Source organism: Anguilla anguilla, chromosome 1, assembly GCF_013347855.1.
Source record: "Anguilla anguilla isolate fAngAng1 chromosome 1, fAngAng1.pri, whole genome shotgun sequence".
Taxonomy (NCBI): domain Eukaryota; kingdom Metazoa; phylum Chordata; class Actinopteri; order Anguilliformes; family Anguillidae; genus Anguilla; species Anguilla anguilla.
This window is the reverse complement of record NC_049201.1, coordinates 61,853,753-61,878,667: the sequence shown is the minus strand read 5'-3', so window position 1 is coordinate 61,878,667 and position 24,915 is coordinate 61,853,753. Positions and strand designations below refer to the sequence as shown.

Genomic DNA, 24,915 nt, shown 5'->3' with positions numbered 1-24,915 from the left:
ACATTAGATATGCATGTGCAATTGAATATAGTACGGTAAGCAAGATAATCTGCTTACAAGCTGAAGCAGATGAGTCAAATAAACAAGATTTCATCTAATCAGTGCTGCCAGCTAAGGGTTCTGTTTATTCCAGTGGGGTATGTAGCATGTGACGCAGAACCAAGACCCTGAACTTGTGACAAACTGAACAATGTGGGATTTGTCTTAACACATTAAATCTCTAGTGCATGTTGGGTCGATATCACTGAATTCAGTTATGGTAACTGTTGAAACCTCTTTTGTTACTCAGATAAAGAAATTTCAATTAGGACCACAATTTGGGAATGTCAACAAATTGTGTGATGCAAGGGAAAATGAGACAAAACAAGACAGCCTGCAGAAAGAGAATACACACATCTCTTCTACAATGTGATTAAGTGGTACTTTCTATCCTTTCTGTTAAAAATCTGAACCCAAACTTTTAATCACGTCTTCAACTTCAGTCTCAATTTCACTTAAACATGTACCCCTGTAAACCTGACCTCTGGCTCCACCCGCCAGACATTTCTCTGTCATTAGCGCAAGCACTGCATAAACCTGAATTCTGAGCATACGGGGTATGCTGAAAGTTAAGCAATTACGGAATATTAAACAGCGTAACGATTCAATCATGGCTGGAATGTCCGCAGCCCCATGACTACAGGGGATCCTTGAAAGTGTGCATATAAATCAGTGTCACACTGAAGGTTTTAAAGAATAGATACTCCTACTCCAATCAGGGACAGAGACATGATAACTTTCAGATGGAGTTGGGTTTCAATCTGTAGTGTGACTACTTTGCCTCCTGGTGAGGAAGCCACACAGTAACCATGTATCCATACCTTAACATTTGTGGATAATTTGAAGCAAAAGATGAAATCTGCTGGTGAACAGGATTTCATATTAAATGATTTATGTTTACAGCAAACTGTTAATTAAGAAGCAACACATTGGTACATGGAACACCAAGAACTCTAGCTGCAATTTCAATTCCCCCTTTGCCTTTATCAAAATATATTTTTTTATATAAAGAAGAGAAATAATAGTGACAGTGTATAGATTATCATTATGTAATGAGGATAAAATTAATTCACATGCTGTCACGACGATGTTACTTCTTGTATGTCCGCTTTTTTTTTTTTACCACAAACACCTTGCTTGTGTTTCTGAAACCCAACCAGATTGTTTCCCTCTCCCTTCCCTTCGTCCTGCAAATGGATGCTCCCTCGTGGCTTCAGTCCTCCGTCCAAAAGAAATGCACATTTCACAAGCCAGCTTCATTACAGTCAAAGGTGATCGGACCCTCCGACTGTGACCATAATGCACTGCTGCAAAATCATGGACAGCCGAAAAAACCATCGTGCGTGCACACATAACCAAACCTACTGTCAAGGAAGGACCTCCCCTCTGAAAGATTTTTACTTTAAAGATTTTTAAAAATATTATTTATTTACTTATTTATTTTCTTTAGCTAAACGCAAATCAGAGCGGTTAAATGTTAACACATATCCATTTAAATGAACTCCGGTTGGAAATCGCATTCCATTGCATGATATTTATAAAAACGCAATATATGGTGCGGCCAACGGCTTGTAGTTTCAGTGATGTAACCATTCATGGACAAATCCAAAAGTACACTGTAACAGTTACCGCTAGCTACAATAATACAAATAGCTATCGCGCTGTATGTCTTTAGTCGCTGCGTCTATTTTTACAGTCTGTTGCATCGGAATTTTGGCCGCGAGCCAGCAGTTTGTTCTTTTTGCTGATGATGACTTCGTGTTGGAAACGATTTGATGGGGTGCTCCGTTTTCAGAATAAACATTGATGGGTTGTCTCTGAAGCTCCATATGAACAATCCGGCATGAGACCAGGATCGAGTACATATGAATACATTTGCAGTTTGAAGGGTTTGCTTTTGAAAACAGGTTCTACATTACAGTCTACATCTGACTATACTCTTCGATTGAACCTGGTTATTTGTTCAGGGTTTTTTTTTATTACACTGCAAACATCCTGAAATCGATGTCAAGTTTTAACCCAATACGCATGCGAAGTGCTCTGCGCGGCACAGGAGAAACGTACTGAACCAAGCCTTCAGTTTGCATTTTAATGACTGGTTTTAGTTTGGGTACCGAAATAAACAAGCACGTCGCAGAAACCAGATGTCAAACTTCCGTGTGCTTTGACATTCCACAGTAACGCTCCAGACAAACCTACGACGTTGCAGAAGTAATCCTAACGGCACTATCAAAAATTAAATGAAAAGGAAGTTCTGTTTCCAATGATGCACACCCTAACGTTATTCAGCAATTCTAGCCAGCCAGTAAATCTGGCTTATTCCTAAAACTGCTCACTTAACGTTAACCAGCTAACTAACCTTCATGTCATTCTCTCTAAACTAGCGAGCAAACTACTCAGTCAACTGTAAAAGCTCTTACAGTAATTTTGCAGTTTTCTCATTATTGGACAATATAAAAAAGATCCTTTACCTGTTTTCCCCTTTTGTGTTTGAAGGCGGTGGGTGCAGGACAGTTTGATTTTCCTCCATTTCCACAACACACTTAGTATTCAGTTCCAATTCTGCAGTAACAGTTCAAAGGAAAGACTTAGCCAACAAAGTTTTTAAAAATCTCAGTGGGCAAAACTTATTGCTAGCTAGGCATCAAATCGGGCAAACAAGCAAGATAGCTAACTAGCTCTCAAAGTTAACTACCTAGGTAACCATAGCTAGTCTGCAACTGTCTAAGATTTGACTTACCTCTCCGGTTCATCGGCCGGACTCGAACTGCAACTTTTACTTTACTATCCGACATTTTCATCCACTTTCTTCCTACACGACTATGCAGATAATACTAGCTAGCGTGCAAGCTAGCGGTATGGGATTGGTTCGGGAAAATGATAGCCAGCTAACGTCTTAAAAACCCCACTGGAAAGAGTGCTCCAGATTCCGGCTATTTAACGGGTGTGAGTTCCTTATAGAAAATCCAACGTCCATCTCCGATAATTGTAGATATCAAAACAAAACATAATTCCGTTGCGTACTGTATCCAGTTAGCGCCAGCTAGCTACCTAGCTTACTAGATCCACCACTGCGCTCCAGTTTCAGACAGCATCCCAACCGCCATCTTCCAGCAGTTTGCACTCCTAGCAAGGGAACCTCCGGTCGATGGAAAAGAAAAACTGGATTTCTGGAAAACACGAACCGAACTTGGGAAACCGAGTGACACACAACACCCGGGCAGTATCAGGCGATAAGGAAAAACATGTACCCACTGAAGTAATGTTAATGAGATTGATGTAGGATAGTGTAAAATGTGTATGCTGCACCTGTGTCGTGGTGTATGATGGGAAAGTTATTTTAGAATAACCTATAGAGTCAGGCTGTAAAGTGTGTGTGTCGAGGCCATTGTATCGGTCTGCAGATACTACCTGTCCTACAGCATAGGGCATCTCACGCGCTGCGATACAGCAAGCGTAACCTTGTGTGTGTGATGATAACAATTTTCCAAAATTGAACTGCCTTAACACCTCATTGTCATATAGCAGTACGATTGTGTATTTTTAATAACCTCTTAGCACACGCAAACCAATAACATGACCAATTATGTTATTTGTTATGATTTGTCATGTCAGGACATGGTATTTGTTTTACCCCAAATTATTGGTTGTTTTATTAGTTTAGGGTTTGCGAAAAGATTTTTGCACGAGCTACAATAAAGGTTTTCGTAAATCAGGGAGAGGCCCTATATTTTCAACTGAACAAGTAAAACTACTGAGTTGACAAACATTGTACAGAGCACACATCTTTATTGCATCAATCCTCCCACCGTTGACATGGCAGTCTAGTAAAATGTAGTTACATTTCATCTTTAATTTGTTTGAAATTTTGGTAAAATAGTAGAAATAAGATCTCAATACCATGGATGACACAGAGGGAAACAGTAATGAACACACTCCGTTTTTAAAAAAATGCCCCCCCCCCCAAAAAAAGAATAAAATAAAATTTAAAAAAATAATCAATGGGGGATTTTAAATCTAGTAGATATGTTGTTTTGTCCAAATGCACTTTACTCTCAGCAAGGAATTTAAGCAAAGCTGACTTAACTCTAAAAATATTTCCTTCATTTCAGTGATTTGCAAACTGTTACGCAATCAATAAAAGGTTGTATAGTCTTGTAAATTTGTTACTCGTAGTTAAATGAAAAGAACTCAGGATAGTTACAGTGCACCCTGTAAGAAATCTCATTGGTTAAAGGTATGTGAACCAGTATCACTGTTTTGTTATACTGAGGTCTGAATTGGCCATGTACAACTTCACTGAGTGGTCTCCACTGTCCAGGACAATCAGCATGTTTTGAGCAGTGGCCACAAGACCCACAGGACGTACCAGTCCATGACTGACCAGTGGGGTCAGTACTGGATGATTCTGGGGCTTCCCCAAACTCCAAATCATCCCCTGCCCCACATCTGCCACAATCACATGCCCCTCCCTGTCAAAAGCCACAGCAGAGATGCATAGCCTCACTGGGGAAACAAGCGTTAGGCCGAAGCTGTCAATCTTCATGAGGAGGGTGAGCTCGCTGTTGAATATTGTGACCTGTGCACAATCACTGCCAGTACCTCTTTCTGCCAAGCCTCCAATGTGCTCTACCACGGCAACGTTCCCAGTTACCCGACAGTAGGCCACCGACCTTGGGCACTGCAGGTCAGTGCTGACTAATCGGTTCAGCACTGTGAGGGAGCGGGCATAGTCCACCACCACTTCTGACAATGTGCCCGCCTGGGCATCTGTCACCAAGATGTGCCCACATCCATCCACCTCCACACCCCAGGGCAGTTTGAAGGAGTCACGGATGGTCACCACACTGCGCCCCCTGGAGGTGAACACCTTCACAGAGCTGTCGCCTGCGTCTGCTATGATCACGTGCCCACTGGGTGCCACTGCAACATCCAGAGGGTGGCAGATCTCAGCAGGGGCGTGGCCTCTCTGTCCAAACTTGTGCAGCCGCCTCCCCTGGGGACTGAAGACTGCTACTCTCCTGTCACTGTCATGCACCACTGCCACCGCCCCTGACGACCCGAACACAGCCAGCCCTGTGGGGTTCACCAGGTTCCCCCAGCCCCCGAAGGCAGAGTGCAGCTGCAGAGCCCCGTACTCCAGCCCCCCAGCCCGACCGGTGCCTGCACTCACCCTGTGTGGGACGGCCGGCCTGGGGCTACCGCGCACCAGCAGCTCCGATAGGTCGAAAAGGGGCAGGCAGTCGGAGGTGTCGGACACGCTGCACAGCTGCCTGCAGAAGGGGCACTCCAGCTTGTGCAGATGGGGGTGGGAGAGCAGGGTGAGGCACTCCAGGCAGAGCACATGACCGCAGGGCATGTTCCGAGGCCTGCGCTCCCTCTGCTGCCCACTGAACTTCTCAAAGCACACTTTACACTCCAGCAGATTGGTGTGGATCTCTCTCAGGAGCGCCTCCGGGCCCAACCGTCCGGTGTTGAGGGGGGCTGGGACTAGAGACATGACAGACGTTCTTCCTGCGCTGTCCCCGTCTTCCAAGAGATGGTCTCCTATTTACGAGAGTTGGATTGAAAACATATAGAGAAAAACAGAAAACACGAAAGAGAAGCAGAGAGCGAGAGAAGCAGAAAGCCTGGAGAGGATATTTATGGCTCACTCACCTCTAGCAGGCCTCAGTGTCATGTGACACTGACTGTCTCTAATACTTGTTTTGAAAGCTCTCTGCTGCCCCCAGTTGGCGGAAAAACACACCTCTATATCCTATAAAAGAAACATTTTGTTGGAAAATGCAGCTAGCATAAACATTTTTTCATATTTATCACAAAAAATCATTATATAAAAATATTGTTTTTCATAAACATTTGTAATAAAATATGTCTCAACATGCCTCATTAAGTTTTGGGCTTTGGCACACTCATTTTAAAATGTTATTCTGCTCACTATGGACAATGTAGTACAGCCACCAGTACCTCTGAGGTGAAATGCTTTTCATTGTATTTATTTATTTCCAGGAATACTTACCATCTGTAGTTTACAGGGTTTATGAACAACAGGGTTATTGTGGTTTTGTTTATGTAATTTAACTATTAGAGAAAATGTCCCATATCAAGTCTTTTTATTGAACTGAAATAGTTCCAATGAAAAAAACGATTCACCTATGTTAAAATAACATCTCTAATGAAATATGAGTTTAACTGAACTACTTTTTTACACTTCTAAGTGTGGGATTGTTTTTCTCTTATGATGAATGATGAACCTAGTCCATATTCACAAAAATCAGTTCAGAATAGTGTTCCACAGTCCACCAATCATTGGCTGGACATGAAAGTACCTGTTCACATTTTTACAGTAAATATATACATATCTTCAGTCAATATATACATTTTATGGTTGCAACATCTCCAGTGAGTTTAATGGCAGTGTAAAATGTGAATCCTTACTTGGTGACAGAGACACAGTACATTCTGTCCCTAAACACTGATACCTAATCAGGTTTTTCCCACATGGGAACTTAAAGTGTCTCATTTAATGCTGAGTTTTCCTCCTTTGAAATGTTTTAATTTGACTGCCGTTAGAAGCCGGGGATGCTGGGTAGGTGATTTTGTGATGACACTGTGCCAGTATGCGGACACACCCCCACAGCCTGCTGTCCACTGTGGCCACTGTCCACTGACAGCAAAGCTACAGCAATGAGACTGCCTTATCAATACCATTTGGTGAAAGGGGAAAAACTATTCAATTAAACTGGTTAAATTCACAAACTATCATAATAGTGATAGACAAATAATGAGGTACGTTTCCCTTGGCTTTCTTACTAGTGTAGTCACAGCAAACTTATCTGTCACACAATTGTGCTTTGGACATGGAACAGCTTCTGAAATCAAGACAAACACAATAAGTGGTGCAGAATCAAGATTAGGACCACAGAATGTTTTATTTTTATACTTGAGACAGAAAGTAACTTAAAAATATTTTTAGTATAAAGGCATCAAGTGATCAAAACATCTCACTTCAAAAAAATACATATGCAAGCACAGCACAGTATAGCATCCCTGGGACAGACTCCATACAGCGACTGACCAGGCGTGGAAAACAGGGCAGGCATAGGCGTAGAGATGTAGGCAGACGTCTGTAGATATCAAAACAGCTGATCAAAACAAAGCACCCCAAAAGTCCACAGCACACGTTAACGGGTCCACATTATGGTCCTAGAGCATTATTCAAGATCTGAAATCTCATTGCAAGTCCCAACCATAAGATTAGTGTGACTTGCAGTTTGCACATTGAGCTTTTAAAGTGAATACCATCAAAGGGGTTTTTACAGGTGCATGTTTGTGCTGGCTATGAAAAATTAATTTAAAATTTGTATGGACCATCATGTGATTCTTCAGGATTTCTAAATGTGGTGCACTTAGCCATATCAAAAAGCAATTTAATGAAGAAATATTGCTTATGGTGGTTATAAGCATACAATAAAAAAGGAAAAAGAACATGGATCATGTTAAAAACAATCATTGCCACCCCCCTCCCCATTTCTTCCAACAAGAGCCAACAGACTATAACATGCTCTCCTTAAACAGTAACTGTGTAACAGTAACACTCAATGGTTGGTAACTTTAGCCGTTAGATATGGGGGAATAATTATTTGAAAGCATATTATAGTAAATCAGAATTAAACAAACACAGGAAAACATAATCAATGGAAGTCTTTTCCTGTATTAAAACATTCCATATTTGAAAGCAGACAGACCCCTCAACAATCTCTCTCTCTGATGTGAATGCTGAATTTCACAGTGCTCCCTTGCAACTCTGCCTGGATACACAATAAGGGATCACACACCCACCATCGTAAAATTAACTGAAGGCCTTTGCATTGTTGCACAGCCGCAACCTCCCTTTGTAATGCACACAATGGTTCACTTTCAGGATGTTTATATGCTCTTCAGCACAAATCACACAGCATATTTTGAGTTTTTTTAGTTTTTACAAAACTCTATTAATGCAACAAAAAAAGGCAAAAGGTCAAAAGACAAGTTAGTTTTATGAAAATACTCAGTATCACCATCACCTGACTGTGCATTTGTTTGATATTAAGTGGAATATTGTATGGCATTTTCTTGTATATATGTCAAAAATGCCTGTGTTACTATATAGAAAAGTCAATAGATGGCACTAGAGGGTGTATAAGAGTAAATGTGTCTCTAGCTTCTTCCCCATTCCTAATCTCTGTAGTTCCGCATGCGGCATCATGAGAGGTCAGAAATGCAGGTCAAATGTGGCTCTCTCTCCCCTTAAGGGTCATTGTGCCCCTCTTGCATGCAAGTGGGATACTGTCGATCAGATGTAATATTATCCATTGAATGTTAGGATTATTGTGACATTACCACCATTTTGAGAAAATACAAAAGGTAATACAACTTCATTGATATTTTTGTCTACCTCACATTAAAAAATACACAAAGACCTTTTCAAGAGGATTGTTTTGGCCAAATGTGAAGTGCAGCCTGAATACAGAACAGCCTGCACGTACCATACAGCTAAAACAAAATGTTGCCAGACAGGGTACATTACTAGCACAAGGATGTGCTAAAAAATAAGTGATTTTTCTTATCTGTCTGACTTATAGGATGCACTATTTTACACAGAACAAAATACTGTGAGGTCTCCAGATGACAACAGTGTGCGCACATTGATACATTGAACTTATTTTACTGCAAACCGTTGAAATAGGCAGTTAGTGTGGCAGTAGCCTCTGGCAGTTAGTGTGGCAGTACACACGCAAATTCACACACAATGCACGTGCAACATAGATCCAAAACGTTTTAAAACAAAGCGTTTGCTGGCGTTCAGCCAATTCAAAGCTGAAGAAATCGAAAAATGTCTGCATCTGTGCAGTGTGCTTTCTGACCCTGTTAAAGACCATAGGTACTGGCTCCCCCACAGCACGTAGACAAACACCCCCTTCACTGAATCAAAACATTCCAAAGAGCAGCCACACACACGCACACACACACACATACACACACATGGACGCATGCACACGCGCACACACGCACATGCATGCACACACGCACACAAGAATGTGAGCATACAAAAGCAAATATTTTACGAAACACTGGTAGGCTATTCTCATGTGAAAACCCAATCTTCTTACAATGAAACCTAAGCCTGATTACTGCTTTTTTTGTCAAGATACAAAAACATTGCAAAATAAATCCATGATGGTATGCCCGTTCTCAGAGAACAGGCTGAAATGCAGTCTGCCAGAGCGCCTGCACCGACACTTCAGGCTCACACTGGCAATTCCAAAACAAACAAATACTGCAACGAAACTCGTGTTAGAAAAGTACAGTACAAAAGATATGTATGGAGTGGTTCACATCTATTAAAAAGTGCTTTAAAGTTCTCCTCTCTGTGACTCTGTTCTGGCGCACGCGGACCAACGCCTTGACCATTATTGTCAAGGCAGGTATCGGATAGGACCTGTCATAATCACATCACACTTCTTCAGAGACACTCAGAAAAATGAAATGGATGATGACAGAAAATATTATTCTAACATAGGCTAATCCAACAAAAAATGGCCTGATCCTACATCATAACAAAGCAGAAAGTGAGTCAGTAATACTCAAATTTTCCTCAGCTAAAGATACAGACATTAAGCCAACAGGTTTATGTGGGCTTTACCGTCACAGGAGGGGTGTCCGTCTGGTATGGTTTCAAACTTAAACTCATGATGCAGCAATGAAATGGAATTGATTTTAAACAGGGAGATCTGAATTACATTCCATTCACACAATAATATTATAATACTGTATACAGCTACACTTTTTGCATCCTATTAGACCTAAAGACTTGTTGTTTTTGGTGTGGGTTAGCAAATAGCTGGAGCAGAGAGACAAGTGACTGTCCCACAAGTATATTTAGAGACAAGCAAAGCATTTTACTTCAGCAAGCTTACTCGATATTCCAGTTTTTTTTCCACTTGAAACTGCACGTAGGTCTGTAACAATGTTTTTGTCATTTAAACTGGCAAATATATCCAGTCAGTTAAGAGTTATTTACATAGACCTTTGACTGGTTTCAATATGTCACATGGGAATGCATGGGACAGTTGGAAGTCTGTTAACGCTGCCAAAATATAGGCCATAAACATGGCTTGTTAGGCACATACTGTTGTTGATTAACGGAAAAAAGCTTGACCTCCTCCTGCTAGTATACACAGTGTGTGCTAAGGAATCCCTCCTTTTCCAGTGAGCAAATGTCTGTGATTTTAACTGCACAAAATTAGACAATGCCACACTGGAGGCCACAGTCTGTTAAATAAATAAGGATGCAGTTCAATATATGTAAGATTAACAGACGCACTCTCACACAAACACAAAAATGACCAGCCTGTGGACTGGGAGCAGGGGACACGGGGGTGGGGGTGATGAGATTCAGGGGGTACGCTGAACACTGAAATCGGGGAGCACACATTCAGAGAGAAAGTTCCAGCCGTTCTCAACTCAGAAAGGACTGCACACTCCGCAGAAGTGTAGAGGCACTGGCTTCTCACTGGTCATCTGTCCTCAGCTTTTCTTCGCTTCCTCCTCCCCCTTCAGACAAGTTCTTCTCCCAAAAATGTGCAAGTGTGCGCCGCTCTCTCTCTGGCTCCTCACTCCCTCTCCCCAGGCCGTCTGGGTGTGTTGGGACGAAGGCCGCGCTCTGGCTTACTTCTTGCTCCCCAGGCCGTTAGAGGCCTTGTTCTTCCCCGAGCCCCTCTTCCGTCTAGACGGGGCCGCAGAGCTTCCTGCCTCCTTCTCTCCTGCTACACACGCAAAGTTCCTCTTCAGTTTGAAGGCAGACATTTTTCAATGCAGACATTTTACTGCACATCATGGTGTCACATATCAATGTGCATTAAGAATTTAAAACACATATATCTCAAATCTAAGGTTAAAGGTTAACAGGGGACAAATGGTCAAAGTTTAAAAAATACTTTCACTTTGAAATCTCCTTTAAAAATGACTTTCTACACACGCCTAATGACAAAGGTCAATATTCAATCATCAGTAAGAAAAAGAAAATCAGCAGTGGCTCCCAACAGCAGGGATTAGGACTCAGTATGGTATGACTACACAGGAAATAATGCCAATCAATAGCCAAGCACAAGGGCACAGCCATTCAAATTTAGTGGTTAAACAAGAGTATCCTTAAGCAGTGCTTATGTACTGCACAAAAAGGGAATTCACATCCATTATTTAATAATTACTTGTGTATTCCACCTCTGCCAAGCCTGCAGTAGGTTATGTAGCTGGAATTATACTGGAAAGTATTGTACCTTTAACATTTTCCGGAATATATCCACATGAATCTATGAAGGAGCTGTCCTCACATTCTGAAAGGTTCTGGAAAAATAAGCAGATCAGTACATAAAACTGGCCATTCACATACTGGAGTCCCTTTTTCCATGATAGCATTATGCTGAATCACTGAGATGCAGCACAAATTACTTGAGCCGGATGTTCCCTGGAAACACTACTTCACCCGGCTGCTCTGACCACTGATCCCTGTTTCTGTTCTGACCTTTGCTCCACACAGACCCCCACTGTGAAAGTGAAATGCTTGTTATATCCAACTCATCTTTGTTGGAGATAAGGACTCTAGTTGATCCAACGCTAGTCACATTTTAAATAACAGCTAATAATGAACTTTTGATCGAAGTGCCTAACTGCCAGAAAGATAAAAATCACAATGTGGGAAAATGACAATTGTCATTACCATTACTATTCATTACATCAACAAAAAAAACCACTAATAATAAATATAATCACGTAAAATAAACATGCTGACATCTCACCATTGCAGTTCATCACTACTGAAATGGAACACAGTTTATGAAAACTGACATCATTCAGCAGAAACAAACAACCAACTCAGACTCAGCCTGACGGTTTGGTAGAAAGAAGGCACTTACTTTTTGTCTGGGGCCGTAGTTTTCTGCGAACCACATCATCCCGGACAGACACAAGAAAGTGGTGAAGGCCTGGGAAGGAGATGGAGAGAATCACTGAAAACAAAGCTACAGTTCCCCCAGTGTTGCACACATCATAGACAGAGAGCAAGAACTTTAGACACACTCCATAGTGTAATGCAGACACAGTGCTCACAATATTTCTGCTGCACATCCAATATAATTTACTCATAAAGCCTTTTTCTACAACACAACAGATACAGAGAAATACTTGGAGCTACGACGGCTACATATTAAGCTGATTTCCAGAAGTAGCCTCACTCCCGGTATACATCTCAATGCCATTTAAATCATTTTCAACTGTTGGAAAGAGTTTGTCTTACCACACAGATGAGCCAGAGGATTACATATAGGACCTGGGTTTTGGAAAACAGGTCCTGTCCAAATTTAATACAGGCCAAGGCTTCCAAGAAGGCAATAGCTCTGTGGGAGTGAAGATAGCAAATTTAAGAGAATGGCATGTGGCTACAGTACTAGAGAATCAGCTACGGGCATATGCTTGGGTCAAAGGTCAAACGGCAGGTACTTACAGAAGGCTTGTATGTTTTATTATCACCAGTAAAACTACACAACTACATTCCTGGTTTAAACGAGTAGTTCTGGTCTAATTAAAGTGCTGGAAAAAAACTATTCCTGGGATAGAATATTTTATGGGCTACTTGCAACTAAATAAATTTTGTTAAAATATAATTAATTCTGGTCAGTACTTCAATAGATGCACTATACTGTAAGTGAAGACTGCGAAGGTTTCCTTTAATACATAGCTGTTAAATGTAGCCAAAGTGAAGATGAAGGTTGTGAATTTATATTAATATTCTTCTGTGTTTCCTCATCTTCCAAACTAATTAAACACACACACACACACACACACACACACACACACACACAGACACGCGCACATACACAGACACACACACTGAATATACACTGAAGAGAAGCAGGCAAATCCATTGACTACACAGTATAAAACTCAAGAGTGGTTGCTGGGCTCAACTTTTTTCCACGTTGGAAGTTAGAACCTTAATCCATTCCAAGGGCTTAACATTTCATTTGGCAGGTCAGATATGGAGAATGAAGGACTTCATTGTTTTGTGCTGAACTGTGAGACACTGAGATATCCCTGTGAAAGTGGACTGAACAGTGGTCAGCAGCAGCAGCCTGACTCTCACCCCAGACTGACCCCACACTGGTGATTCTCATTCACTACAAGGCAGCCTTTATTTACAAAGACTCTGTGGAGTCTGAGCAGTGTAGAGTGGGAGGTTCTGAGAGACGCAGCACAGGGGCTTTGTGGCAAAGCATACCCAGCAAGCACTGGACTTTCCCTCCCATCAACCCTCATATTAAACCATTGGTGGCATTTCACACATTCCTCAGTCACATGTTCAGGAAAAACTAATGGCCCTATTTGTACAATCAGGGCATTTGATAACAATCCTATTGAAAGTTAAGCAAACAATTTTAAAGCACTTACCCAAAGACCCAGCACTGTGTCCCAACTCTTTTGCACTGTGTGTCGGTGAGGTATGCATAATATTGCCTAAAATAAAAAAAGCAATTAATTTTAACCAAAAGCGATACCATTTAGATCATTTGTTTCTATTCACGGGAAATCGTATGTTATACAGAGGAAGACTCTGAAATGAACCGAAATATAAAGGAAGTAAGTTACTGGAAAAACACAAACCACTGACAGCATTTTTCATGTTGCAAACGCAATTTCACTCTTCACAGTCAAAAGTTCTCTACAGCCAGAACAATCAAGCATTATGGGAGCCCTGTACTACCATCTAATGCAACTAATAGCAAAATTTGGATTTGGGAAAGAACAATCTAATAACACATGCGGTTTCAAAAACGCCATGATATTATATGCCTTAACCCCAACAGGAAACGCATCACAACACGGGCAAACTACAGCCTGCGTGTACTTCACACATACTGGAGTATTTCACACCATCCTTCCAGGGCTGGCCACACATGACTGGAGTGGGTGATTCCCGTGTGTCAGCTATGTGAGCAGAGTAGTGAAAAGAGGCTACAACCCGAAAACCCCCCTCCCACCAGAATAGAGTGGGTGTCTGTGTAAATGTGTATGTAAGAGAGACCCTTACCGGACAGTGGGGGCGGTGATGACTCCTATGAAGAGTATTCTGCACCAGCTAAGTGCGTGACAGGCCTGGAACACAAATATGTGCTTCAGGAAGAAGGTGTTCAACTCTGTCAGCTGGGAGGAGGGAGAGGGAGCCAAAGAGAAAAAGAGATTTAAGCAGATGAACAAATCCCACTCTACACACCAAGAGCTATTACTTGCAATTTTGTCAACAAAAAAAAAGTCAAAACCAAAATTTTCGTTTCTGCTCGAATTTGCCATATGGCACTGCAAACATGACTTGTGACTTATTCGTCGGTAACATCAGTTACACAATAACATGTGTAATTTGAAATAAAATCAGACGACTGGTGTACAACCCTACATTCCCACCCATGACCAAGCAGCTGAAGCTGTATAGTAGTTCAGCTCTGAGCGAGTTTTGTACCGTGCTGCAAAGAACGGTCCCTAGAAAGCAGGGAAAGCGTGACAGCACAGACACTCTAAACCTGCTCTGAGACTACAGAGCAGTCAGCATTCCCCACCATGGCAAAATATCATCTCACAGCTCCGGTCAGATCAGCATATGGAGAATGTGAGCTACTGTGTATGTACAAGCACTAGCATCTCAGACACAGATGTCTTTGAGCAGGTGCAGTCCTCTGTTCCTGGCAGAACTCGCTGTTTACTAGTAGTATTGTGCCATGTGAAATAACCACAGAACAGCTGTATAACTTGCACATTTGGTGCAGCAGCTTGGTTTGAAGTGCAGAATCTGTTGAAAGAGGGGCTGAGATTCTGCTCCACTTATCAGCCAATGGGTAGAGCTGCTGACCTGGACTTCCAATCTTTTAAAAACATGATTAAAACCAAGATCACGGTCACTCCAAGGCAACCACCCATGACTTACATATCTGATAAACAATAAATTAACTGGACAGTATTTTAAAATGAGGTCCTGGGGAAGTATATAGTTGCAACGAAGCACTGAGCAACAAAAGCTCTCTCCATGGTACATTCATAATAGCTTCATATCCAACCAAGGCATTTTATTCCCTCACAGAAGAACCAGAGGTGCCCTTTGAAGCCAGTGGAGGGTGGGAGGCAGAACTGAGAGAACTTGAGACGGCTTTCTCTCCTTTCTCTTTCCCAGGACACAAAAGGGACTGAGGTGCTTTCATTGTCATGGCAGCCAGCATGCAGAAGGGGAGGGGGTTGGCAGCTTCAGACAGCTCTCTGGCACAACTGATAGTCCGCAGCTCTGGAACTTTCTGTGTTCTGCCAGCAGTGGCGTCTCTCTGCTTACAGCACACTGTGTGTTCGTGCGCACGCATGCGTGCATGTGTGTGTGCGTGCGTGTGTGTGTGTGTGTGTGTGTGTATGTGTGTGTGTGTGCATGTCATAACATATTGAAATCAATATGAAAGATCTGCTGTAAAAAAAAGACTGAGAAGAGCTCAATGCAATAGCCCACTAAACTACAGCAGTGCATCTGCGGCACAGTGACTCAGCAATACAGGGCTGACCTACAGTACACCCAAACACAGCCCCTCCTCGCTGTCAGTCAGGAGACAGAACCATCCCAGAGAATGCACAACAGGTCACCAGCTCAGCTCTTCTTCTTAATAATCAGCTGTGCAGGGAAAAATCCTCAGGGCAACCTGGTCTAAAATCTTTTTTTTCCTTTCCATAAGATTTGGATTGAGGCCTACTGTAGCATTCCAGCTCTGTAGTCTTGTGGAATATTAAGTCAGCAACATGGACAATGTGGTCCATCAGGGCTGACAACATGGTGTTTGGCAGCTGCACTCTAAACTGAGTTAATGAATAGACTATTGGTTTTTCAACCATAACGATAATAAGTAGCCAAGAGCATAAATGCCAATGCCAAAGAATTTAAATTCTTCTCAGCTATGTCATCAGGATAAATCTGTCCAACCTTTAAATGAAAGCAGGGCACTATATGTATTGGGGTCTGGCTGTTTGCATCATCATCAGAAATTTTACATGTTTGAGTGACTTGTTCCACTCGGGCATACATTTCACCAGGGAGACACACAGTGGCTTTTTCCTCTAATATAACAGGCAAATTGGCAAGCAGCAATATTACTCTAGTAGGTCAACAGCATGGCTATCAGCAGTCGCATGTAAAGTAGACAAAATGGGACTGATCTGGCGATGCCGGTAAGCTAGGCTACACTGTAGACAAGCCAAGCTCACCTGCCAGATGATCATGAAGAGGTAGATACCCGCCACCCTCTGGAAGGAGGATTTGGGGTCGAACCAGCGCACATATGTCCAACTGGCAGGAGTGAACTGCAGTACAGCACGCTTGATCTTGCCTGTTGTAGTGTGGATGTCCCTGGACACACAGATGGAGATACACAAACATTCAAAAACCCCAGAGTTTTGACATCTTCCAGAAGATCATTTACAAATTGTGCCTTGCATTTACATGGTGATTAGTATGGCTGAGAACATGTCCAGTTTTTTGTTTGGAAGTGTATACATTTTCACTTTATTTTTTAAATACTTTCTAACTTTTCTTTAATCATGAAGGATACATTTGTTTTTCTTTTTTGTGTCTTGTGACTCTTGGAAAAACAACATGTACTTGTTGACAGGCAGGCATATTAAGTCAAAAAACGCTCTTGTATTTTAGAGTGAAGGCAAAACAGCACAGGTCACAATTGGCAAAAGCCCCTCTGTAGTACCTTGCAGATAATAGCTGTTGACAGGCAAATGTGTGAAATGAGTTATTGTGCACTGTTTACCACTTCCTGTTCAGTTGGTGCAACAGTAAGTCAATGAGACCAGCCAATTCTCTGCACCTCAGTTGCGGTGGGGGAAAAATTTTTCACATGTACCACTTTGCGTGTCATGAAGAAGTCACACTAGTGAGTTTTTCCATTCTACCTGCTTTTACTGTGTACAGCCAGATAGTCTACTAGCCATTAACATATGTTCAGGCCTCAGGCCAAACATGTTGTCTAGTGCCTTGTTTTCATTCAAACGTCACTAACTCCCATTGAATCCCTTCCCACAGAATCATTTTAAAATGACGGGATCCACAGTGTGTGTTTTGGACTACGGGGGGGTATGTGAAAGAGCCCACTGATTACTCACTGGTGTGTGGTGGAAGACCTACTTGATGCTGGCCCAGTGGTACGTGCGGATCTCAAGGAAGCGGCAGACCGTCATGCCCAGCCAGATCCCCCCTCCGTTACAGAGCAGGATGTCCAGGATCACCTGGTCCCACCAGCACTCCGCAAAGTTGGGCAGCAGGTGCATGAAAAAGAGCTGCAGGCAAGGCAAAGAGAGAGGTGTTCTAAGTGAAACAACAAACAAGAATATCACCCGGTTTTCAGCTTGCACCTTAATAAAATGTTCATGGTGCCCCTCTAATGTATTTTTTGTCTTGTAGTCAATTATCTCAAACCAAACATTTCATGTGCTATGTAGCTGTGGATAAGTGTCTACTGAATTATCTTAACTGAACAGCCTTGTAAATCAGTTCTTATCATTTTAATTTTAAAATGGCAGAATGATGGAGTGAGTGAGATAATACAAATGAAGCCAAAAAATGAATACAATTATTTATTCAATTAACAGATGAGAGAGAAAGAGGGGATCCTGTAGTTGAAGTTAAGTTGTATTGAATAATTATTGTTCACTTTAATTATAATTAATTATTTCAGAAATCATGACAGTTAAAGGTGAAAGACCATGAGATTATCTGGTGCACTTTATATTACATTTAAAAATAATACAAAATTGGCAACATGCCTATGATATGCTAATCCTTGGTAGAAATCGAAACAGCAACAACAATCTTGGTAAGGCACAGTCTGCATATGACACTGTTCAATACTTACACAAGCAACTCAGAATGTATTGTAAATTGCATAACATGTAGCCTTTTTTGTAGACAGTACCACAGTCAACCCATTTGAGCTGAGCTTAGGCATTTTAACAATTATCAAAACAATATTTCAGTATGTAGTGGCTGAAATTGGCTGAAAAGTGGAACAAATTAATAACATTACATAATTACATAATCTGTAATTATAAAGGAAAAGACAAATCAAAAAGACACCAGCGATTGTTTCATCATCCTCTTAATGTTCAATATTACATTAGTGGACTTTGATATTATTTGGAATGATTTATTAAAATATATTTTTTAATATTCATTTTTGAAGAATGTGTATCTCTTGTAATACTCTATATTACGTATGTGATATGTCTATATGATGTTACATAATAATGTATGAGCACAGCACACAGCAGCATGAGACCCCTTGTAGCTTTAGAGTTAAGGCCCATTGTATGACGTAGTCTCAAAGATGAGTCAGCAGAACAGGCCATCATTCAGGGCAGTAGGATGGTCAGTACTGTACAGTTCAAAACAATGTGGTTACTATAGCAATGGTCGCTAATAGGTTAGCATGATAACCACAGACTCAGAGCTCCAAAGCTGTTCAGTCATTCAAACACTAAATCTGGCTGCAGCTAACAGAGTTCATCCTGGCAACGAGCAAACAATGATCAACCTCAGACTTTCACATCTAAAGCAATGAGGAAATAATTTTATTCAGCACATATTTATATACACATTACTTCATAAGGACATATTTCATATGTAAAGAATCACTGTATGCATACACTACAAAATATAAACAGGACACGTTTGACCCCAGAGATTCCCACTGACACTTTTCCTAGATATCAACATCAGCACAATATTCTTCCAAGCCAACACTTAATTACACCTGACACTGTCTCCGTTTTTTCAGATTCACTCATCATGATGGTGGTGTGCACTGCACAAGAAGCGCCTACTTACATGCTATAAAGATAAACGAATCTACCAGCCACCTGCACAGCACTGATAACATAAACTAATAAATGCAAAGCCCATCGATGGACTGCATCCCAAGTCAATGTAAACCCACATCACACTCCACTGTTATCATTATTATGTTAATTTGGCACACACTTATCAAGTGGCTTATGAGGCCATCATGAAATCATATCAACACTTATGACATACATGTCATAATTGCACTAGTGAAGGTGAATCAGAAACAAAATAGGAAGCAATAAATCAATGATAAAGCATTAGTCCTGGTCCCTGACCAGGTGGTTCCATTCATGGGGGCATTCTTAAAAACTCTAACAGCATCACAAAGACCACATTTCAGCCCGGAAGGCCTTGGCGGGGAGCCCTCACCTCGGTGAGCTCCCAGGTGATGCTGATGGTCCAGCAGAGGCCGTAGCTGCGGATGAGCAGGGCTTTCATGGCCCAGCCCCAGAAGTGCCCGAAGGCAAAGATATCAAAGTGACTCAGGATTCGCTCCCAGGTGATCACATGGCAGTTGATGGCATATTCCTGCACAGAGAACCGGGACAAACCAGCGCAGAGAGCTGTCAGAAAACAGCATAAAGCCCAGAGAAATTCAACAAATGCTCACATGCACACAAAGAATATTTTTGCCTCAGCTCCTGGAACTTCATTTTTTCAGATCTATTGACTGAGTGTCTGGGGTCAAGATTATTCAGAAAACATGCAACTTTAAAATACAGCACCTTTTTGGCACAGTGGAGACTAATGGCTTTACAGATCAAAATAACATGTTGTTATGTTTTAAATCTGTATATCTTTTTTGCTTTTACATCTTTTTTTCTCTTGTACATAAAAAGAATAGGATTCTTTTTGCTGTTAAATTAGTTTTGTGTCTGAAACCATGGGAATGCATTACTCTTTACTATTATCTTTAATTTGTTGGTTTACATATAAAACGATGCTTTTTTTTGTTCTTCTGCCTTGCAAAACGGCATCTTGCTCCTGAGAGACTTTTCATTGAGCATGTATGTGATGTATTTGTACCATTAGAGCACAGTACATGCAGGCATTATCAGGCTAGACAGACTCCGGGCTCTATTTTAACAACCTAAGTGCACGGTTTAAAGCGCATGGCGCAAGTGCATTTAGGGCGTGTCCAAATCCACTTTTGCTAATTTAACGGCGCATAATCTGAGCGCAAAGTAAGGTACATGGTACAAAGGGGTTGTACTTAGTCTCTTAATTAATCTTAGACGTGTTTTGGGCGTAACATTAAATAAACCAATCAGTGTCATCTCCCATTCCCTTTAAAAGCAAGGTGTGATTGCACCTTCGCGGATTGCTATTATAATGGCGGATTTGCCAAGTAGTAGGAAAGAATGCTGATAAATAAAGAATTCTGATAAATATTATGACTAACCATTATGACATGTATTTTTTTTAAATATTGCGCATTGTGCACCCGCCTATGTAGGCGCATATTACTATTTTAATAATGCGCCCTTAAAATAACAGTAAAATACTGTGCCATTGACTTAAGACCAGGTTTTTGTTGGTCAATCGCGCAATCGCTTTCTGCTGCCTCAAGATAGCAATGGGCCAACAATGCGCCTGACCACATCTCATTTTAAGACCAACACGCCCACGGGCGCTCAGATGGGCGCAAGTACATTTGCTATTTAAACAACGTGGGCACTGGACGGGAAAATGACAACTGTGTCGGTCTGAAACTCGCAAAGACACTTGCATTGCGCTTGGCGCCGCTTAGCGTCGGGTGTAAGCTAGAGCCCTCCAGGCCTCAGGCTATAGGCTACTGCCAGCAATTACATTAATCCCATGTAGTGCACTACAGCTGTACGCTTGCACAAGATATAATACCAGTGTAAATCCAATGGCCTATTAAGCAGCAAGACCAGTGTTCTGACACTCTACTATGCCACCCATTTCAGAGTCCCATTTCCCCAAATTCAAGGGCCCTTAAAACAGTACAGAGGGTTATATGATGACTCTTGTAGACTCTTGCAATTTGATTTGATCTTGATGAACAGATGCCATAGATATCACACAGAAAAGAGGCAGGACAATATTGTGAAGGGTGTTTAGCATTATGCCACAATACATCTGTATACAACCAATATAGTGCACAGTCCATGTGTGTCAGCACAACTAACTCTTGCCATGCCATCCTAAAGCCTTTAGCTGCCCACACTCCTGCATTGAGGAATGGACAGCACACTACAAGCGTGGGAGTAAGATCTGCAACTGACCTTTGAATCTCATAATTCAAACAACAATAACTCAGTTAGTCATGGCCACACCTTCAAGCCTGCTTCCAAAGAGTCAATAATCCTACTTGATACATTGCTTAAGCTTCTCTGTCCTCAGAATCATTTGGAAACCTACTTCCAGAAGCTGGTATTATCTCTTTACAGACATTAATCATATATCATTGAATTACAACTGATATAGAGAGGGCCAGTGAATACCAGACAGGTTTTAAACTTCGGGCTTGTTTTCATTCATCACCCAGTGGAGATGATAAGAGCAGGGAAGGAAGAATGAAAATGTGAGGAGGAGCATAACAGTGTGGTTTGCAGTTAGGAAACTGAAAATATAACCAGATATTTATATTTTCACATGCTAATTTGAGCATTGTAGGTGTAGCCTGAACCATGGTTCTTAACCCTAATTATATCAGTAACATTAAGTATATGTATTATATATCTTCCATTTATATGAATAATGTATAAACAATAAATTTGCTGACACCGTTGGACTACATTTACTCTTTAACCATTTAGTTGTAAAATGTTGCTACAGGGGCTGCTGACAGTCACTAGATATCAGTAGTAAGTTACAGAAGAACATAACACTGGAAAGTGGAGTCCAATAAATAGAAACAGAAATAATGTAATGTAGAGGATAAAATAAGGAAAAACAATGGAGATGAGGAGCTACAGGTGGTGCAAGCCAGTCTCTCTTCCCTTCTGGTCTCTCTCTCATCCCTCTCTCACAGGGAGCACGACAGAGAAAAAGGAGCATGGGTGTTCTCACCATGACGTCTGCCTCCCGGGTCGCATACCGCAGGTTGGGATCAAGCCAGTACATGAGCTTCTTCACCTGCTCCCAGTTCAGGAAGATGATGAAGACCAGGAACAGGAAGTACAGCACACTCAGACCTGAGGGGCAAAGCTACCAATCAGGAAGGCTTTTGCCTGGATCATGATGCAGCACATGGCACAAGTGTTTAATCTTATGACCCTTTCAGATATTCACACAAGAATTTCCATTCAACTCTTATATTTTCCAAGGAAAACAAACACATGACCCACAAAATATATAGGTTAAAAGCAGTTTGTAATACGTGTAGGGTAGTACATCTTCCTCTCACCAAATATTCTATAGTTAACTATCTGAAATTCATGCTGGCATATCCACCACACAAATGTAAGTAAGAGACACATTTGATGAAGCATTGGTTACTTACCAAAAACCATGCGCCATATTGCTGGATGTGGTCTGGTGAATGGACCTAAAATTAACAGAAATAAAAACACACATGTCAATATTTAGTGGTTGTGTGTAATAAAAAAAAAAAACTTTATTTGGGTATAGTCTTGTTGTTAACTTAAGAACATGTTCCTTCCTTCAAATAACCTCCATGCTAGGTGATTTAACCTGGGGACTCAATAAAATTAACATGTAAGAGATGAACGCAAGCATTGGTAAAATATACATTTTTAATTTTGCTACCGGCTGCTCCCACAGCAATATGTGAGAATTAAAATATATATACAATGCTTGCTTAAATTTATTAGAAGCAAAGAACCAGAGCATATGCTGAACACAATCCCAACCTCCATTCTTCAGAATTCTGCATATTCTCACACAGCTAAACAGCACTGTCAAAACTAGGACTAAAACATATAATCATGTGACCATGGGTTGCACATCTTCCTTCCACAGGTTTGCACGGGCTCATACCATTGGGAAATGCAAGGGTGCTGATGACCAGGAAGAAAGATATCACCAAGATGAGGCCCACCCTGAGGTTGTTGTCAGGATCTGCATCATTCCTGACAGTAGAAGCAAAAATACATTGTGTTTTTAGGCCAAAAAACAGTTTCCATTTATACAATCCTTTCTGATGATCATCAGGGACATACAGACGTACATTGGGATGAGATAGATAAGCACAGTACAGTTCCTAGCATTTTGTTCAGCTTTAAATTATGACTGTTAACAAGGTGATATTGCCCGACAATGCTATCTTACTTAGCAAAGAAACTAACAGGCAAACTCAGCTAACGTTAGCAAGGCTATTCATTGTTGAACGGAAGCCACATGGGGCTAGTTGGAAGGTAGGCAAACTCAGCTAACTCAAACTTTTATGGACTGTAAAATGCTCACTGGAGTTCACTCGGGAGCGCGACTGAAATATGCAAAAGTTAGGAACCGAAGCAGAATCGAAATGCGCGTGTCTTATCGAATCCACGGTTCTTGGGAATTTGGAAACGGTTCTTGATACCCCCCCAACACACACCCATTTTTAAAAAATCATACAATCGCCCCTGGTTCTAGGGCGTGTACTTGCTCCACCCCACCTTTATTTCTGAAAATGGCAGGGATAAGCTAGTGAATTAAGCGCACCACTTTTGTGAGGAAAAGAAGTGTTCATTTTTTTAAACGAAGACATGTTTTGAGTTCTGATTAGAAGAAACCATGTTTTCATACCGCAAGGTTTTATTCCTAAAAACAAACATGGGCTACGGTTCTAAAATAACGAGAACTACAAGTACGAATAACTGTTAGGCTACAAGCTAGATAGAAACATAGAGTTTATATATAGAATGCGGAACCAGTGGCGTCGTGTAGTGTATTTTTCCCCCTAAGGTACTCGTGTTATGAGAAACTACACTTAGTCAAGGACATCCTACGGTGACTTACAATACATGCCTGGTCATTTAAGACTCCCATACTTTATAGTCGAGAAGAAACAGCACTGCAGATAGGATAGGCTACGGACGTCCACAATTTCCGCGTTTTGCACTGTATTTAAAGAAAAACTAGCATGCTAAACACTTTATCACAGCTAAATAGCTGGTTAAGCAAGCCATCTTGATAATTACGATTCGATTTGTAAAACTAGCGAAAGAGAGCACTGCCCCGTCCCTAACTAGCTAGTGAAACACTAATTATCCAGCCCTCAGAATGGATGTGCTTGTCATGCGTAACATTAGCTTAGGCGAAGCTATATTAGCTACTGTTGGAAAGAGCATCACCACATACCTAGTAAACGCAAAGTACATCAAGCTGACCACTGTGAACGTCAACAGTGTGATGGTGTGAGGTTTGTAGAAAAACTCAATTGTGATATCTTCCACTTGCTGTTCGTTGATCATGCGAAAATGTAGCCTGTAATTGACATCATCTTTGCTCAGAGTTCGGCACCCCATTACGGACGCCATTGCGGGAGAGCGAAAGGAGTCTCCTATCCCTCTTCGCGAGTCACGCACGCACTTTGGCTCTCCAGGGTAGGGTGCCTGGCCAAGGCTCGTGGTGAACAAAGATGGTTGAGAGCGAGAATGAGCGGAGAGGCTGTAAAACGCTATCGGGTCCAAAATGAGGGGGATGGGAAGGAGACAGCAAAAGAGGCGGGCATGAGATCTCTATGTCCCGGATCTGAAACAAGCAAAAGACGGGTCTTGTTCTTCTAGTTTCATGCTTAATAATACCCTCGTACGAAAACTACAGGAGATATATAGAGACTGGTCCTATCCTTGTTTGTTTTGAAAGGTCGGTGTCCGCACAACGAGGCTATTTTTGTGTGCAACTGGGACTGACACAAGTTATTACCGTTCCTATGTCAGGCCACGTGTGTAGCCTACAGTCAGGTGTGTATGTTGCTAGCTGACTATGGGTGC

General features: G+C 41.5%; 3 protein-coding genes across 13 annotated transcripts in view; all 3 read right to left on the bottom strand.

Annotated features, from left to right (window-relative positions):
- The window catches only part of kif13a (kinesin family member 13A), a 79,119-nt gene extending 75,814 nt beyond the window's left edge, over window positions 1–3,305 (bottom strand). For 4 of the 8 annotated variants that reach the window (XR_004765648.1, XM_035421179.1, XM_035421183.1 and 1 more), the window contains exons 1-2: window positions 2,780–3,305; window positions 2,511–2,601 (exon numbers count right to left, since the gene is read on the bottom strand). Coding sequence is in view for 7 of the 8 variants with exons in the window: in XM_035421179.1 (XP_035277070.1) it covers window positions 2,511–2,601; window positions 2,780–2,840 (152 nt within the window). In the remaining variant the exon portion in view is untranslated. The remainder of the gene's footprint in view (window positions 1–2,510; window positions 2,602–2,779) is intronic. The other 4 variants (XM_035421199.1, XM_035421208.1, XM_035421230.1 and 1 more) reach the window with 1 other exon arrangement.
- A 506-nt stretch (window positions 3,306–3,811) lies between these two features.
- On the bottom strand, window positions 3,812–6,911 carry LOC118236421 (E3 ubiquitin-protein ligase NHLRC1-like). 2 transcript variants are annotated; one of them, XM_035434802.1, is made up of 2 exons: window positions 6,853–6,911; window positions 3,812–5,586 (listed from the first exon to the last, which is right to left on the bottom strand). In XM_035434802.1, exon 2 carries the CDS (start codon window positions 5,537–5,539, stop codon window positions 4,292–4,294), a length of 1,248 nt encoding a protein of 415 aa, XP_035290693.1. In that variant the 5' UTR covers window positions 5,540–5,586; window positions 6,853–6,911; the 3' UTR covers window positions 3,812–4,291. The 2 variants fall into 2 exon arrangements, with proteins under 2 accessions (XP_035290693.1, XP_035290683.1); XM_035434792.1 differs by lacking the exon at window positions 6,853–6,911 and adding an exon at window positions 5,698–5,863.
- A 41-nt stretch (window positions 6,912–6,952) lies between these two features.
- On the bottom strand, window positions 6,953–24,874 carry ptdss1a (phosphatidylserine synthase 1a). Of its 3 annotated transcripts, none has more exons than XM_035434770.1 (13): window positions 24,281–24,874; window positions 22,976–23,067; window positions 22,479–22,523; window positions 22,046–22,170; window positions 19,379–19,537; window positions 17,294–17,445; window positions 16,366–16,507; window positions 14,168–14,280; window positions 13,528–13,593; window positions 12,377–12,476; window positions 11,997–12,065; window positions 11,361–11,427; window positions 6,953–10,844 (listed from the first exon to the last, which is right to left on the bottom strand). In XM_035434770.1, the coding sequence occupies exons 1-13, from the start codon at window positions 24,457–24,459 to the stop codon at window positions 10,750–10,752; spliced, it is 1,404 nt and encodes a 467-aa protein (XP_035290661.1). In that variant the 5' UTR covers window positions 24,460–24,874; the 3' UTR covers window positions 6,953–10,749. The 3 variants fall into 3 exon arrangements, with proteins under 3 accessions (XP_035290661.1, XP_035290653.1, XP_035290669.1); XM_035434762.1 differs by having other exon boundaries at window positions 6,953–10,847; window positions 24,281–24,872; XM_035434778.1 differs by lacking the exon at window positions 24,281–24,874 and adding an exon at window positions 23,402–23,472 and having other exon boundaries at window positions 6,953–10,847.
- Window positions 24,875–24,915: the final 41 nt, after the last annotated feature.

Excerpts from the sequence above, each read along its gene's own strand:
- LOC118236421 (XM_035434792.1), bottom strand. The coding sequence starts at position 5,719 with ATGACACTGAGGCCTGCTAGAG. Across the intron at positions 5,587-5,697 it reads GACACTGAGGCCTGCTAGAG|GAGACCATCTCTTGGAAGAC; the intron begins GTGAGTGAGCCA and ends TCTCGTAAATAG.
- ptdss1a (XM_035434762.1), bottom strand. The coding sequence starts at position 24,459 with ATGGCGTCCGTAATGGGGTGCCGAACTCTGAGCAAAGATGATGTCAAT. Across the intron at positions 19,538-22,045 it reads CCCGGGAGGCAGACGTCATG|GAATATGCCATCAACTGCCA; the intron begins GTGAGAACACCC and ends TTCTCTGTGCAG. Across the intron at positions 14,281-16,365 it reads TCTTCATGATCATCTGGCAG|CTGACAGAGTTGAACACCTT; the intron begins GTGAGCTTGGCT and ends CCCTCCTCCCAG.